The sequence below is a fragment of the Mizuhopecten yessoensis genome, unplaced genomic scaffold (genome assembly GCF_002113885.1).
Source record: "Mizuhopecten yessoensis strain PY_sf001 unplaced genomic scaffold, ASM211388v2 scaffold10045, whole genome shotgun sequence".
NCBI classification, from domain to species: Eukaryota; Metazoa; Mollusca; class Bivalvia; order Pectinida; family Pectinidae; genus Mizuhopecten; species Mizuhopecten yessoensis.
The window spans coordinates 232,497-244,377 of record NW_018408351.1 but is presented as its reverse complement, the minus strand read 5'-3'; the positions used below and the strand labels follow the sequence as shown (position 1 = coordinate 244,377).

The window sequence follows — 11,881 nt, the reverse complement described above, 5'->3', positions numbered from 1 at the left end:
AATGTGATAAAGATATAGAAAAGCGTATTTCATAAAACGTCTTCTGACATGATTAGCAAACCCTTTATATAACTACCGGAAAAAACACGGTCGTCTGATATCACGAAATGAACCACTATCCCTAGTTATCGATATTTACACTGTCGTCTGATATTACGAAATGAACCACCATCCCGACTTATCGATATCTACACTGTCATCTGATATCACGAAATGAACAACAATCCCCAGTTATCGATATCTACACTGTCGTCTAATAAACCACTATCCCCAGTTATCGATATCTACAATGTCGTCTAATAAACCACTATCCCGAGTTATGGAAATCTACACTGTCGTCTGATATCACGGAATAAACCACTATCCCCAGTTATCGATATCTACAATGTCGTCTGATCTACACTGTCGTCTAATAAACCACTATCCCGAGTTATCGATATCTACACTGTCGTCTGATATCACGGAATGAACCACTATCCCCAGTTATCGATAAGTAAAATCCTGTCAGATATCAATACGATGAATCTCTGTATCCGACAGAAATAAATAACATTTTCCTGATATCGATACGATAAACCGCGGTCTCCTGATGTCGATACAATACACAGAGGTTTCCAGATATCGATTTAATACTTATTCTCATATTAATACAACAAACCAGACGTCACGCCGTGGCGCATCAAAAATAGACCACGCTTCCTAGGTATGGTCGGGTATAACAGGTGCACGGGTGTGTCCTGAGATTGACGGGGAGAAATTTCACATCTCCATGTTTATGTATATCAGGTGTTTTTCTCCGGTGTCTGTAATCATATATATATGTACTGAGTGACAATCTAAACGACCAGGGTCAAGGACAGTCGACAAGCAACCGTTCTAGTCTAGATTATAACAACTTTCATTTTTGGAAAAAGACGAAAAATAAAGATGGTAATGTGTTTTCCTTGTTTTCAAATTTACGAGAACAAAGAAAGTAACAGTTTACTCTTACGGTAATATTGTCCTTTACATAGTTACTGCAGGAATACATTGACATTCTTAAGAACACAGCGGCCACATCCTCAAATATTGGCCTCTATGGATAATGTTAGAAATTTCAGGTGTTCACGTATTATGCGTTCCGGAATTCTCGTGTTCAGAAACATTTAGATAAAATGTCGTCATAAGAATCCGATTGACCTTTGCATTGAACTTAACGCGTAAAACGTGAAGCATTTGAAGTCAGTCTAATCCTCGGTACACATGGGAGTTGTAATCCGGCACTCCATAGGTGTTTTTACAAGTACGGGGCACCCGAACGACCGTCACCAGTCAGGAACTGTTGGACGAGTACACCCAACAATGTGTGGAAACATTGCACAAGCAAATTAATATACGATACTAAACACATCGTGAAATTATAATAAGTATCAGTAGAATTCCCTTTAATTTTTTTTAGAGTGTTATCCAATCCACGACATCTAAATTCTACATTTTCTGTAAAGATTTTTTCCTTCCCCCTTACCTCACTATAAAGTACGTATTATTTTCTGGGATGACTGTTTTTATATTGTGTATGATTATGGTTTTATTTTATGACGAGGCTGACGCTGTTCTAAGGAATGCGTTGGGAGCCTCACTGATCATGTGTCCCCATATCTGGGCTACACACCTGGCCGAGATATAGCTGTCTCTAACGTTTGAAGATGAGTAAAAACGAGGAGCATCTCTTAAACTTCAAGGGGATACAAATACGTGCTTTACAAGAGCTATGATAATGACGATAGCGTTTTAATAGAGGCGAGTATAAAAGCATACGTTAGCCGCACAGACTATGACAGGGGTCACCATTGTATTACGTGTAAAGCGGACGGTAGTGCTAACAGGTAGTGGCCAAGGGATGCCTTTCAAAAACAGGCCAGTAAAATATCGATAACATCTGTTATGTAACTGAAAGTCACGAGTGAATTCGTCAGTAGGATTGGACGTTACATTAACTTCAAGTTTACATGTCCGTGTGTTCCATATACCTGTCTGTAAGATTCTCACACCTTCCCAAGTCTGATGTACAAGTTTACATGTCTGTGTGTTCCATATACCTGTCTGTAAGATTCTTACCCCTTCCTAAGTCTGATGTACAAGTTTACATTTCCGTGTGTTCCATATACCTGTCTGTAAGATTCTCACACCTTCCTTAGTCTGATGTACAAGTTTACATGTCGGTGTGTTCCATATACATGTCTGTAAGATTCTCACACCTTCCCAAGTCTGATGTACAAGTTTACATGTCTGTGTGTTCCATATACCTGTCTGTAAGATTCTCACACCTTCCCAAGTCTGATGTACAAGTTTACATGTCCGTGTGTTCCATATATCTGTCTGTAAGATTCTCACACCTTACTAAGTCTGATGTACAAGTTTACATGTCCGTGTGTTCCATATATCTGTCTGTAAGATTCTCCCACCTTACTAAGTCTGATGTACAAGTTTAGATGTCTGTGTGTTCCATATAACTGTCTGTAAGATAGGACGTTAAACAAAATCAAACAAACAAACAAACTGTAAGATTCTCACACCGTACTAAGTCTGATGTACAAGTTTACATGTCTGTGTGTTCCATATAACTGTCTGTAAGATAGGACGTTAAACAAAATCAAACAAACAAACAAACTGTAAGATTCTTACGCCTTCCCAAGTCTGATGTACAAGTTTACATGTCCGTGTATTCCATATACCTGTCTGTAAGATTCTCACACCTTACTAAGTCTGATGTACAAGTTTACATGTCCGTGTATTCCATATACCTGTCTGTAAGATTCTCACACCTTACTAAGTCTGATGTACAAGTTTACATGTCTGTGTGTTCCATATACCTGTCTATAAGATTCTCACAACTTACTAAGTCTGATGTACAAGTTTACATGTCCGTGTGTTCCATATACCTGTCTGTAAGATTCTTACACCCTACTAAGTCTGATGTACCTTTACCGGTTTTTTTGTCAGTATGCAGGAAGCTTTTCTTTCTTTCAAATGATGATATATAATTTGGTTTATTTTCTACCTTATTGCAGCCGGGTATACGAAAAGTCATGTGATTTGTTAATATATATATGCTTAAAAGACAACCCTGGGGTTAAGTTTGTTTATTGGCGGACCATATGCAGAGCATTGGGCTTTATGTAAAGAATCTTATACATGTCGGACTGATTCCATGTCTATGTAACTATGTAACCCCAAATGAGGCCAAAATCTGATTCCCTTTATAGACATTCTTGTCATCGTGACATCGTAAGGCAGATACATTATAGATGAGAACTTAAGATAGACAGCATCCTTGTTGCCAAATAATCACAATGGACGCGTTGTGTAAGAATATGCTATACAATGTATACCCTGTTATATCAGGGTGTACGGGTCTGTGTTCACAAAACTATTCTCATGCTCAAACTCAATGTGTGTGCTCAAACGAACTCTCTTGTAAGCTGTTGATTCTAACAACGGGATCAAAGTGAGTAAGAAATTGCACCTATAGGTATTAAATAACATGACAAGTTAAAAGGCACTTTCTCACTTGAATTAACAGTTGAGGTTGAGCCTACAATTTGAGTTTAAACATCAGCTCGGTTTTATGAATTTGGACATAAACCTTGAGAAACGTCGGTGACGTCACGTCAACAATGTATGCTAGGTCATTACGTAATACATGTAATAATTCTTTATTTTGTGCAAGAATTCAATGAGATTCAAAAGTTAATCTCATCTAATCGATTTCTGTTGTTGATATTGCTACAAATCTGTGTACATTACAGGAGAAAATAGGAGTTCATCATAGTTGTTATATCCATGCGCAATACGAATTGTTCATATATCGGTTATGAACATAACATTTTATGCAAATAACGTTCCAATATTACTGCGTAGAAATTATTCCTTTAATCAATTATGCAGTAATATATATTTTCAAGGGGTTTCCTTTCAAATTAATAATAAAAAAACAACATGAAAGACTCCTTATTTACCTGATTTTACAGAGCAATGGATGTGGCCACGTGATTCATAATACACCCAATCAAATCCAGCCTCAACCGCCAGCCGGGCCAGCAGTCCATATTTGGTGCGATCTCTGTCGCTGGTGGTGATGTCTACAGCCCGACCCTCGTAGTGGAGAGAGTTCTTGGCATGGTGGTCATCTTCGTCCCAAGCTTCTGTCACGCGCAGCTTCACGTTCGGCCACGTGTTCATCACGGACACTGCCAGCGTGTTCAGTTTATCCTTACATCTCTGAAAAAATAGTGCAGTAAAATGTCAGACTCGTATCAATGCGACGTTATATTAATGAACATTACCACGGCACAATCTGTTCTGTAGATGTATTAGTCAGTTAACAAATGGTCGAAATATAGTAAAACTGCCTGACAAGTCAGTTCCTTAGAGGAGATCTATATTTATATACCAGAACTGCCTGTAAGTTTTTGCATAATAAAATGGTTATACATGTATATACTTGTACGTAAACATGCACTAGAACTTTCTCGTAAATCGGTACTTTGTACGTTACTGATACGTTATGGCCTTAAATACTTTTACTGGAACTTTCTGGTTAATCAGTGCATTATATAATGGTCTGTATAATTCAAACTTTCTGTTAAGACAGTGTATTAGACAAAAGTATTTGACAGCTATTTGTTGTCCCTATATGCATGTTAACATATTTTCTAATCAAAACAAGAGCAAAATACAATTAATTTTCTTATTTTCTTTATTAAGTTCTCTGACGTAAATTGGTATGGATTAAACACAGCTTGAACAGACTAAGAGACAGTGGCTAAATTGAATATGTTGGATTTAGTGGTTCCACTACTGCTTTGTTTTGTTGGCCGTTATTTAACAAGTGAAAACGACGTTGGAAGCATATTGAAATGTCGACACTATAAATGAAGCGAATACAAAACACTCACCATAGAACCATGATATTATTTACTAGGAAACAATGAAACTTAATATAGCTGTTCCCAAAATCAACCTGGAATACACCGACTGTCATCTAGGCATCACACAACACCCTTGTTGTTTTGATAAACTATATGTTCGATACTTTGCGACAATAGCATTTATTGTAACGTCCGTTTTAGATATCATGATGTATCTATAGATATACTTGCGGTCTACATCCTTCCTCTTGTATATATGTTACCCTAGTTGGAGTATTTCTATCTCAATAATGTAAAACGCGGATATGATATTTTTTTCTTGTTGAGTAAACCATTCGACAGAACATTCGTGGATCATAAGTTCTGATAACGTTTTAGATAACTCCCATATACACTGTATTATAAATCCAAAGTACAGGGCGTTTAGATCTCCATAATTTACGATTTTTCCTTTATATGTGAAAAAGTCACATGCGCACTAAGCTGTAGTGAGGTGTCTGGAGAGAGTTGACTTTTATACGTCTGCTAGTCTACTAGTGTCGCCCTAAAAAGCGACATTCATTAGACGATATTTGACAGATCCGTTACCTAAAACAAATCGGCGGTGATCCCACACAAAGTCTAAACAAACAGAAAACATTGTAATTGTTGCCCGGCCTCCTACCGCGATGTAGGTAGTTGTGTCCAGTTGACGTTTACGATGACGAGATCGGCGATGATCGGTTTATGGTTGACTGATACTATGGTCCCTAATCAGGCCGTGGACAACGGCGACATTAATGAATTACTGATGGATGGCCGTGCGGTACAATATTAATTGTACTGTGCTACATCGGTCCTAATTACCTCTCGCCGAGTGGCGGAACATCTCGTCCAGACCCATCACCCCGTAAATATTGTTTATTTCCTCCTCTCGTCTTAACATAAACAAATCCTTTACACACAATTTATGTAAACAGACGAAGTGTTAATGCGTATATCAAATAATACTTTCTTTTTAAAATTCAGTCTCCAGTTGAAATTTGTCAATTTTTTTTTATGAAATCCTCCGTTTGCCTGAAAATGCCTCAATTACTCTTTACATTCGCACAGCTGTTGTAAATATGATTGTTTCACGAGTTTGTCATCATAAACCGCAGTTCCTCAACTCCTCATATATTTCATTTCCTGTTAGGCTCGATAAACCGAGAACTTCCTAATTAACGTTGTACAGAGGCGTGATATCAACAGAATATATCGGAATTATAGTAAGATGACTTTAAACTCACTTCTGACACTATTTACGGCCACTGATACCATGCTTTAGGCAAATTTTAATAAAACTTTCTTTATTAGATATGAAAATATAAATACTTTGAACAATATAAACCAGGGATGTATGTCCTGGAGCTGTTTAGCCCTAACTCTTCCAATATTGTTGGTGTAAAAACTGAATTATTAACGAGAGAGCTTACGTGTGATAAATGCTGCCAACATCAAAGCTGTATGTGCCGATTCCCCTGACTTTTGGACTATGTCAGTGATAAATGTTGGTACGACGGGCTTATTGGGATAAACAGAAGTCGCTAGATAAAACAGTGAGTATCCCGGCTCTGACCTACCCAGCTCGATCACGCATCAGACTGAGCAGAAACATTTCTCAAATGTCTTTCACTATTTGTCTGTGAAAAGTTGCCGTAAACACGATCAAAAACGCTTTAACAAAATTGCTTGTTGTAAAAGTGACATTCCCCACACCGGAATGTCTGTGACCCTCACAAGAGATAATGGCGTAACGTAGCCACTTGAGAAAGCTCAGTCCAAAGTGTTCGTTCCCGAATCACCAGGTAACACAAGTGTTTAAAAAAACTTTATAACCCCTATTTACCACGGCTAATGTTGTACGCCGCATGTTTGTGTGGAGGTTCAGTGAGAAGTCGGTATCACAATAAAACAATCACACACTGCACCTACATGTGTCACTGCAATACCATAACCCTAAATCAGGCTGGAACTATGTGTCACTGCAATACCCTAACCCTAAAACAGACCGGAACTGTGTGTCACTGCAATACCCTAACCCTAAAACAGACCGGAACTGTGTGTCACTGCAATACCTTAACCCTGAAACAGACTGGAACTGTGTGTCACTGCAAACACTAACCCTAAATCAGGCCAGAACTGTGTGTCACTGCAATACCATAACCCTAAATCAGGCCGGAACTGTGTGTCACTGCAATACCCTAACCCTAAATCAGGCCGGAACTGTGTGTCACTGCAATACCCTAACCCTAAATCAGACCGGAACTGTGTCACTGCACACCCTAACCCTAAAACAGACCGGAACCATGTGTCACTGCAAACCCTAACCCTAAATCGGAAGTGTGTCGATGCAATACCTCTATCCTAAAATAGGTTGAGACTATATATGTTTCACTCCAGAACCATCTGTCGGACTATACCCTATAGGTTAATGGACTCTGTGGGACTATACCCTATAGGTAAATGGACTCTGTGGGATAATACTCTATAAGTAAACGACGCTGTGGGACTATACCCTATAGGTAACCGGACTATGTGGGATTATATCCGATAGGTAACCGGACTCTGTGGGACTATACCCTATAGGTAACCGGACTATGTGGGACTATGTCCGATAGGTAACCGGACTCTGTGGGACTATACTCTATAGGTAACCGGACTATGTGGGACTATGTCCGATAGGTAACCGGACTCTGTGGGATAATACTCTATAAGTAACCGGTCCCTATGGGACTATACCCTATAGGTAACCGGACTCTGTGGGACTATACCCTGAGGTAAATGGACTCTGTGGGACTATACCCTGAGGTAAATTGACTCTGTGGGACTATACCCGATAGGTAACCGGACTCTGTGGGACTATACCCTATAGGTAAATGGACTCTGTGGGACTATACGCTATAGGAAACCGGATTCTGTGGGACTATACCCTATAGGTAAATGGACTCTGTGGGACTATACCCTATAGGTAAATGGACCCTGTGGGACTATACCCTATAGGTAACCGGACTCTATGGGACTATATCCGATAGGTAACCGGACTCTGTGGGACTATATCCGATAGGTAACCGGACTCTGTGGGTCTATACCCTATAGGTAACCGGACTATGTGGGACTATACCCGATAGGTAACCGGACTATGTGGGACTATACCCTATAGGTGACCGGACTCTGTGGGACTATATCCTATAGGTAACCGGACTATGTTGGACTATACCCTATAGGTAAATGGACCCTGTAGGACTATACCCTATAGGTAACCGGACTCTATGGGACTATATCCGATAGGTAACCGTACTCTGTGGGACTATATCCGATAGGTAACCGGACTCTGTGGGTCTATATCCGATAGGTAACCGGACTCTGTGGGACTATATCCGATAGGTAACCTGACTCTGTGGGACTATACCCTGAGGTAAATGGACTCTGTGGGACTATACCCTGAGGTAAATTGACTCTGTGGGACTATACCCGATAGGTAACCGGACTCTGTGGGACTATACTCTATATGTAACCGGATTATGTGGGACTATGTCCGATAGGTAACCGGACTCTGTGGGATAATACTCTATAAGTAACCGATCCCTATGGGACTATACCCTATAGGTAACCGGACTCTGTGGGACTATACCCGATAGGTAACCGGACTCTGTGGGACTATATCCGATAGGTAACCTGACTCTGTGGGACTATACCCTGAGGTAAATGGACTCTGTGGGACTATACCCGATGGGTAACCGGACTCTGTGGGACTATACCCTATAGGTAACCGGACTATGTGGGACTATACCCTATAGGTAACCGGACTCTATGGGACTATATCCGATAGGTAACCGGACTCTGTGGGACTATATCCGATAGGTAACCGGACTCTGTGGGACTATACCCTGAGGTAAATGGACTCTGTGAGACAATACCCTATAAGTAAACGACTCTGTGGGACTATACCCAATATGTAACCGGGCTCTGTAGGACTATCCCCTATAGGTAACCGGACTCTGTGGGACTATTCCCTATAGGTAACCGGACTATGTGGGACTATACCCTATAGGTAACCGGACTCCGTGGGACTATACCCTATAGGTAACCGGACTCTGTGGGACTATACTCTATAGGTAACCGGACCCTGTGGGACTTTACCCTATAGGTAAATGGACCCTGTGGGACTATACCCTATAGGTAAATGGACTCTGTGGGACTATACCCTATATGTAACCGGGCTCTGTAGGACTATACCCTATAGGTAACCGGACCCTGTAGGACTATACCCTATAGGTAACCGGACTCTGTGGGCCTATACCCTATAGGTAAATGGACCCTGTAGGACTATACCCTATAGGTAACCGGACCCTGTAGGACTATACCCTAGGACTCTGTGGGACTATACCCTATATGTAACCGGGCTCTGTAGGACTATACCCTATAGGTAAACGGACTCTATGGGACTATACTCTATAGGTAACCGGACTATGTGGGACTATACCCTATAGGTAACCGGACTCTGTAGGACTATACCCTATAGGTAACCGGACTATGTGGGACTATACTCTATAGGTAAATGGACCCTGTAGGACTATACCCAAAAGATAACCGGACTATGTGGGACTATGCCATATATGTTATACCGGCCGACATTGTGGTACATCGTATACAATGGTCCTACTTGAACTCACAGCTCTATTTAAGATAGATACGTCATTCTCCTTTATATGAAGTTTGTTATATGTTTATACAGATTAAGTTTGTTACAATTAGCCGATACATTTTTGCGAACAGTGTTTGCTACAAGAACAATTGCATTGTTTTACCAAACTTCCACAAGCTTGTAAGCTGGTTGGTAAACCACTAATGGCAGGTCAGCGTTAACATAACTACGTGTACAGATTTAAACTGCACTTAAGAAGTCAAGTTGATGTGTGCACCTCAACGCGTTCGCAATACCCTTTAGCAATGTCGGACATCGTACATCTCACCAGCCCGCCTCTCTACCCTCCCCCAACGTTGTGAAAACATATACAATATGGCCGATAAGTGGTTAGGTACATAGAACGGACTTCACTTGAAACGAAATAAAATTTTGTTTTTACAAAACATTTTTGTGAGATAAAATCGCGACATGTTAGCCTCGACATTAAATGGTTGTGGAGGATACACAGTTGGTCTTGTGTGCCGACCGACCGCGAGCTGATTTGTGTGTGCTGTTTATTAGAGTTCGTGGTGTAGTCAGTGTAACAGAATTTTAGTTTTGATTTCTCTTTTCTTCTCACTTCTTTTTTTACCATGGCTCGTGTATATCATTTTTAAGGAGTGCTCGTTTCTATTTGAATCATTTGTACTCATGCCCTTGAAACAGTCAGATGGGTGTTCAGTCCAAGTACCTTAATGGATATAGTGTTGATTTAGTAACTATTTTACTTATTATTTAATATGTGCCGACGTTTTTTCATATATTTACTGTATTATCTGACCGATTCAAAAACTACAGCTTATCAAAACTAAACCTCTACTTTTAATCCCAGTTATCATATATGTCACGAATTTTATTTCAAATTTAAAAAATCTGTAGGTTGGCCTAAAGTAACCTCAAGTTCTATAGGTATGCGTAGTATAACCATCAGTTATCATTACCAATGTATAATTAATCTAACCCCAATTTACTTAAAGTGTTTGTAATTTAACCTCCGTTTCTTTCTACTATATATAATGTAATTACCAATTCTCTTATCTAGTATTATTCTCTTTATTGTCTTAACTATATGCAATTGAGTCACCATTATCTAAAGCTTAACATATTTTACCTTTATTATACAGGTAATATTTTTCACTAGGTGCTACTTTAGTCACATGGCGGTTGACTCTGCTGTAGGGCTATCAGTCAGTAACATGGGCTAGAATTTATTCTGACAAGGTATTTCAATTATCTGTTGTGGCCAAAACGTCAAAAAGGATTTCAAAGGCACAATTCCACTTTCTGTTTTTTCTCATATGTTTTCGAATACTTCGATTTAATTCCTTTGATCTTCAATATCACTGATCAGTTCTGAATGGCAAAATAGCAAACGAGTATAAAATATTTAATTTGTTTGAATGTCTGCATAGAATTATATGTTGTCGTGCTTCTTATTTCAAGTGGAACAGGTGATTGTAATTGAACAACTATACTCATTAACTAAATGTAATTTAACCACCAATTATCATTAACTCGGTGCCTTTTGAACTTAACCACGAGTTACCATGAACTGTGTCTTTTAACCACGAGTTACCATCTACTATGTTTTTGACCATAAGATAAGGACAGTGATATGCTAATTAACCATTGTTTACGCCATGTCTTTGAATCAGTATTTATGTTTTTTAAACGCCAGTTATATTTAACTATTAATCTTATAGCCACTATCATATACGATGTAGCGTGAAGTTAATATTGTTTTTGTTAATACGGAAACATGCCTGCCTCTTCTGTCAGATCTAGTGATACACTGAATCACTTTCACATACGGGTTTTATATTTCCCGTAATGACGTCTAAACTATTCCGTATGACATATGTATTATATGAGTAGGAGTATGACACAATGTATAAGAACTATGAGTCGGCAGTTTTTATTTATGTCTATGCATCATATCGAAACGATAAACATGTAACACGAGGCAGTTAAAGGATCAACACTATTTTCCATGAATATATAGTGTGTATTTATGAGAAACACATTTGACATGGCGTTACGATGCTGGGCGTGGTTTTATTTTTGCAGCGAGGATACAACGGATTACATATGCACCAATTTATTACGGAGGCAATCTCACGTGCAGCATCCCCTAACGTGGGATGGCTTTATGTGGAGCCGTACCATTGGCAGCTTAACACGGTTGTCGTTCTGGTATGCAAAAACCCAACGCGTCTAGTGCACAGCCGCGGCGGTAACGCGTGCCACTAGTACACGGCGTTTA

At 39.5% G+C, this 11,881-nt stretch overlaps 1 protein-coding gene across 2 annotated transcripts in view; it reads right to left on the bottom strand.

The window, feature by feature from the left end:
- LOC110459370 (sonic hedgehog protein A-like) overlaps positions 1-11,881 on the bottom strand; it is an 82,273-nt gene that overhangs the window by 4,478 nt on the left and 65,914 nt on the right. For both annotated transcript variants that reach the window (XM_021511591.1, XM_021511590.1), the window contains exon 4: positions 3,999-4,260. In XM_021511591.1, the coding sequence (XP_021367266.1) occupies positions 3,999-4,260 (262 nt within the window). The remainder of the gene's footprint in view (positions 1-3,998; positions 4,261-11,881) is intronic.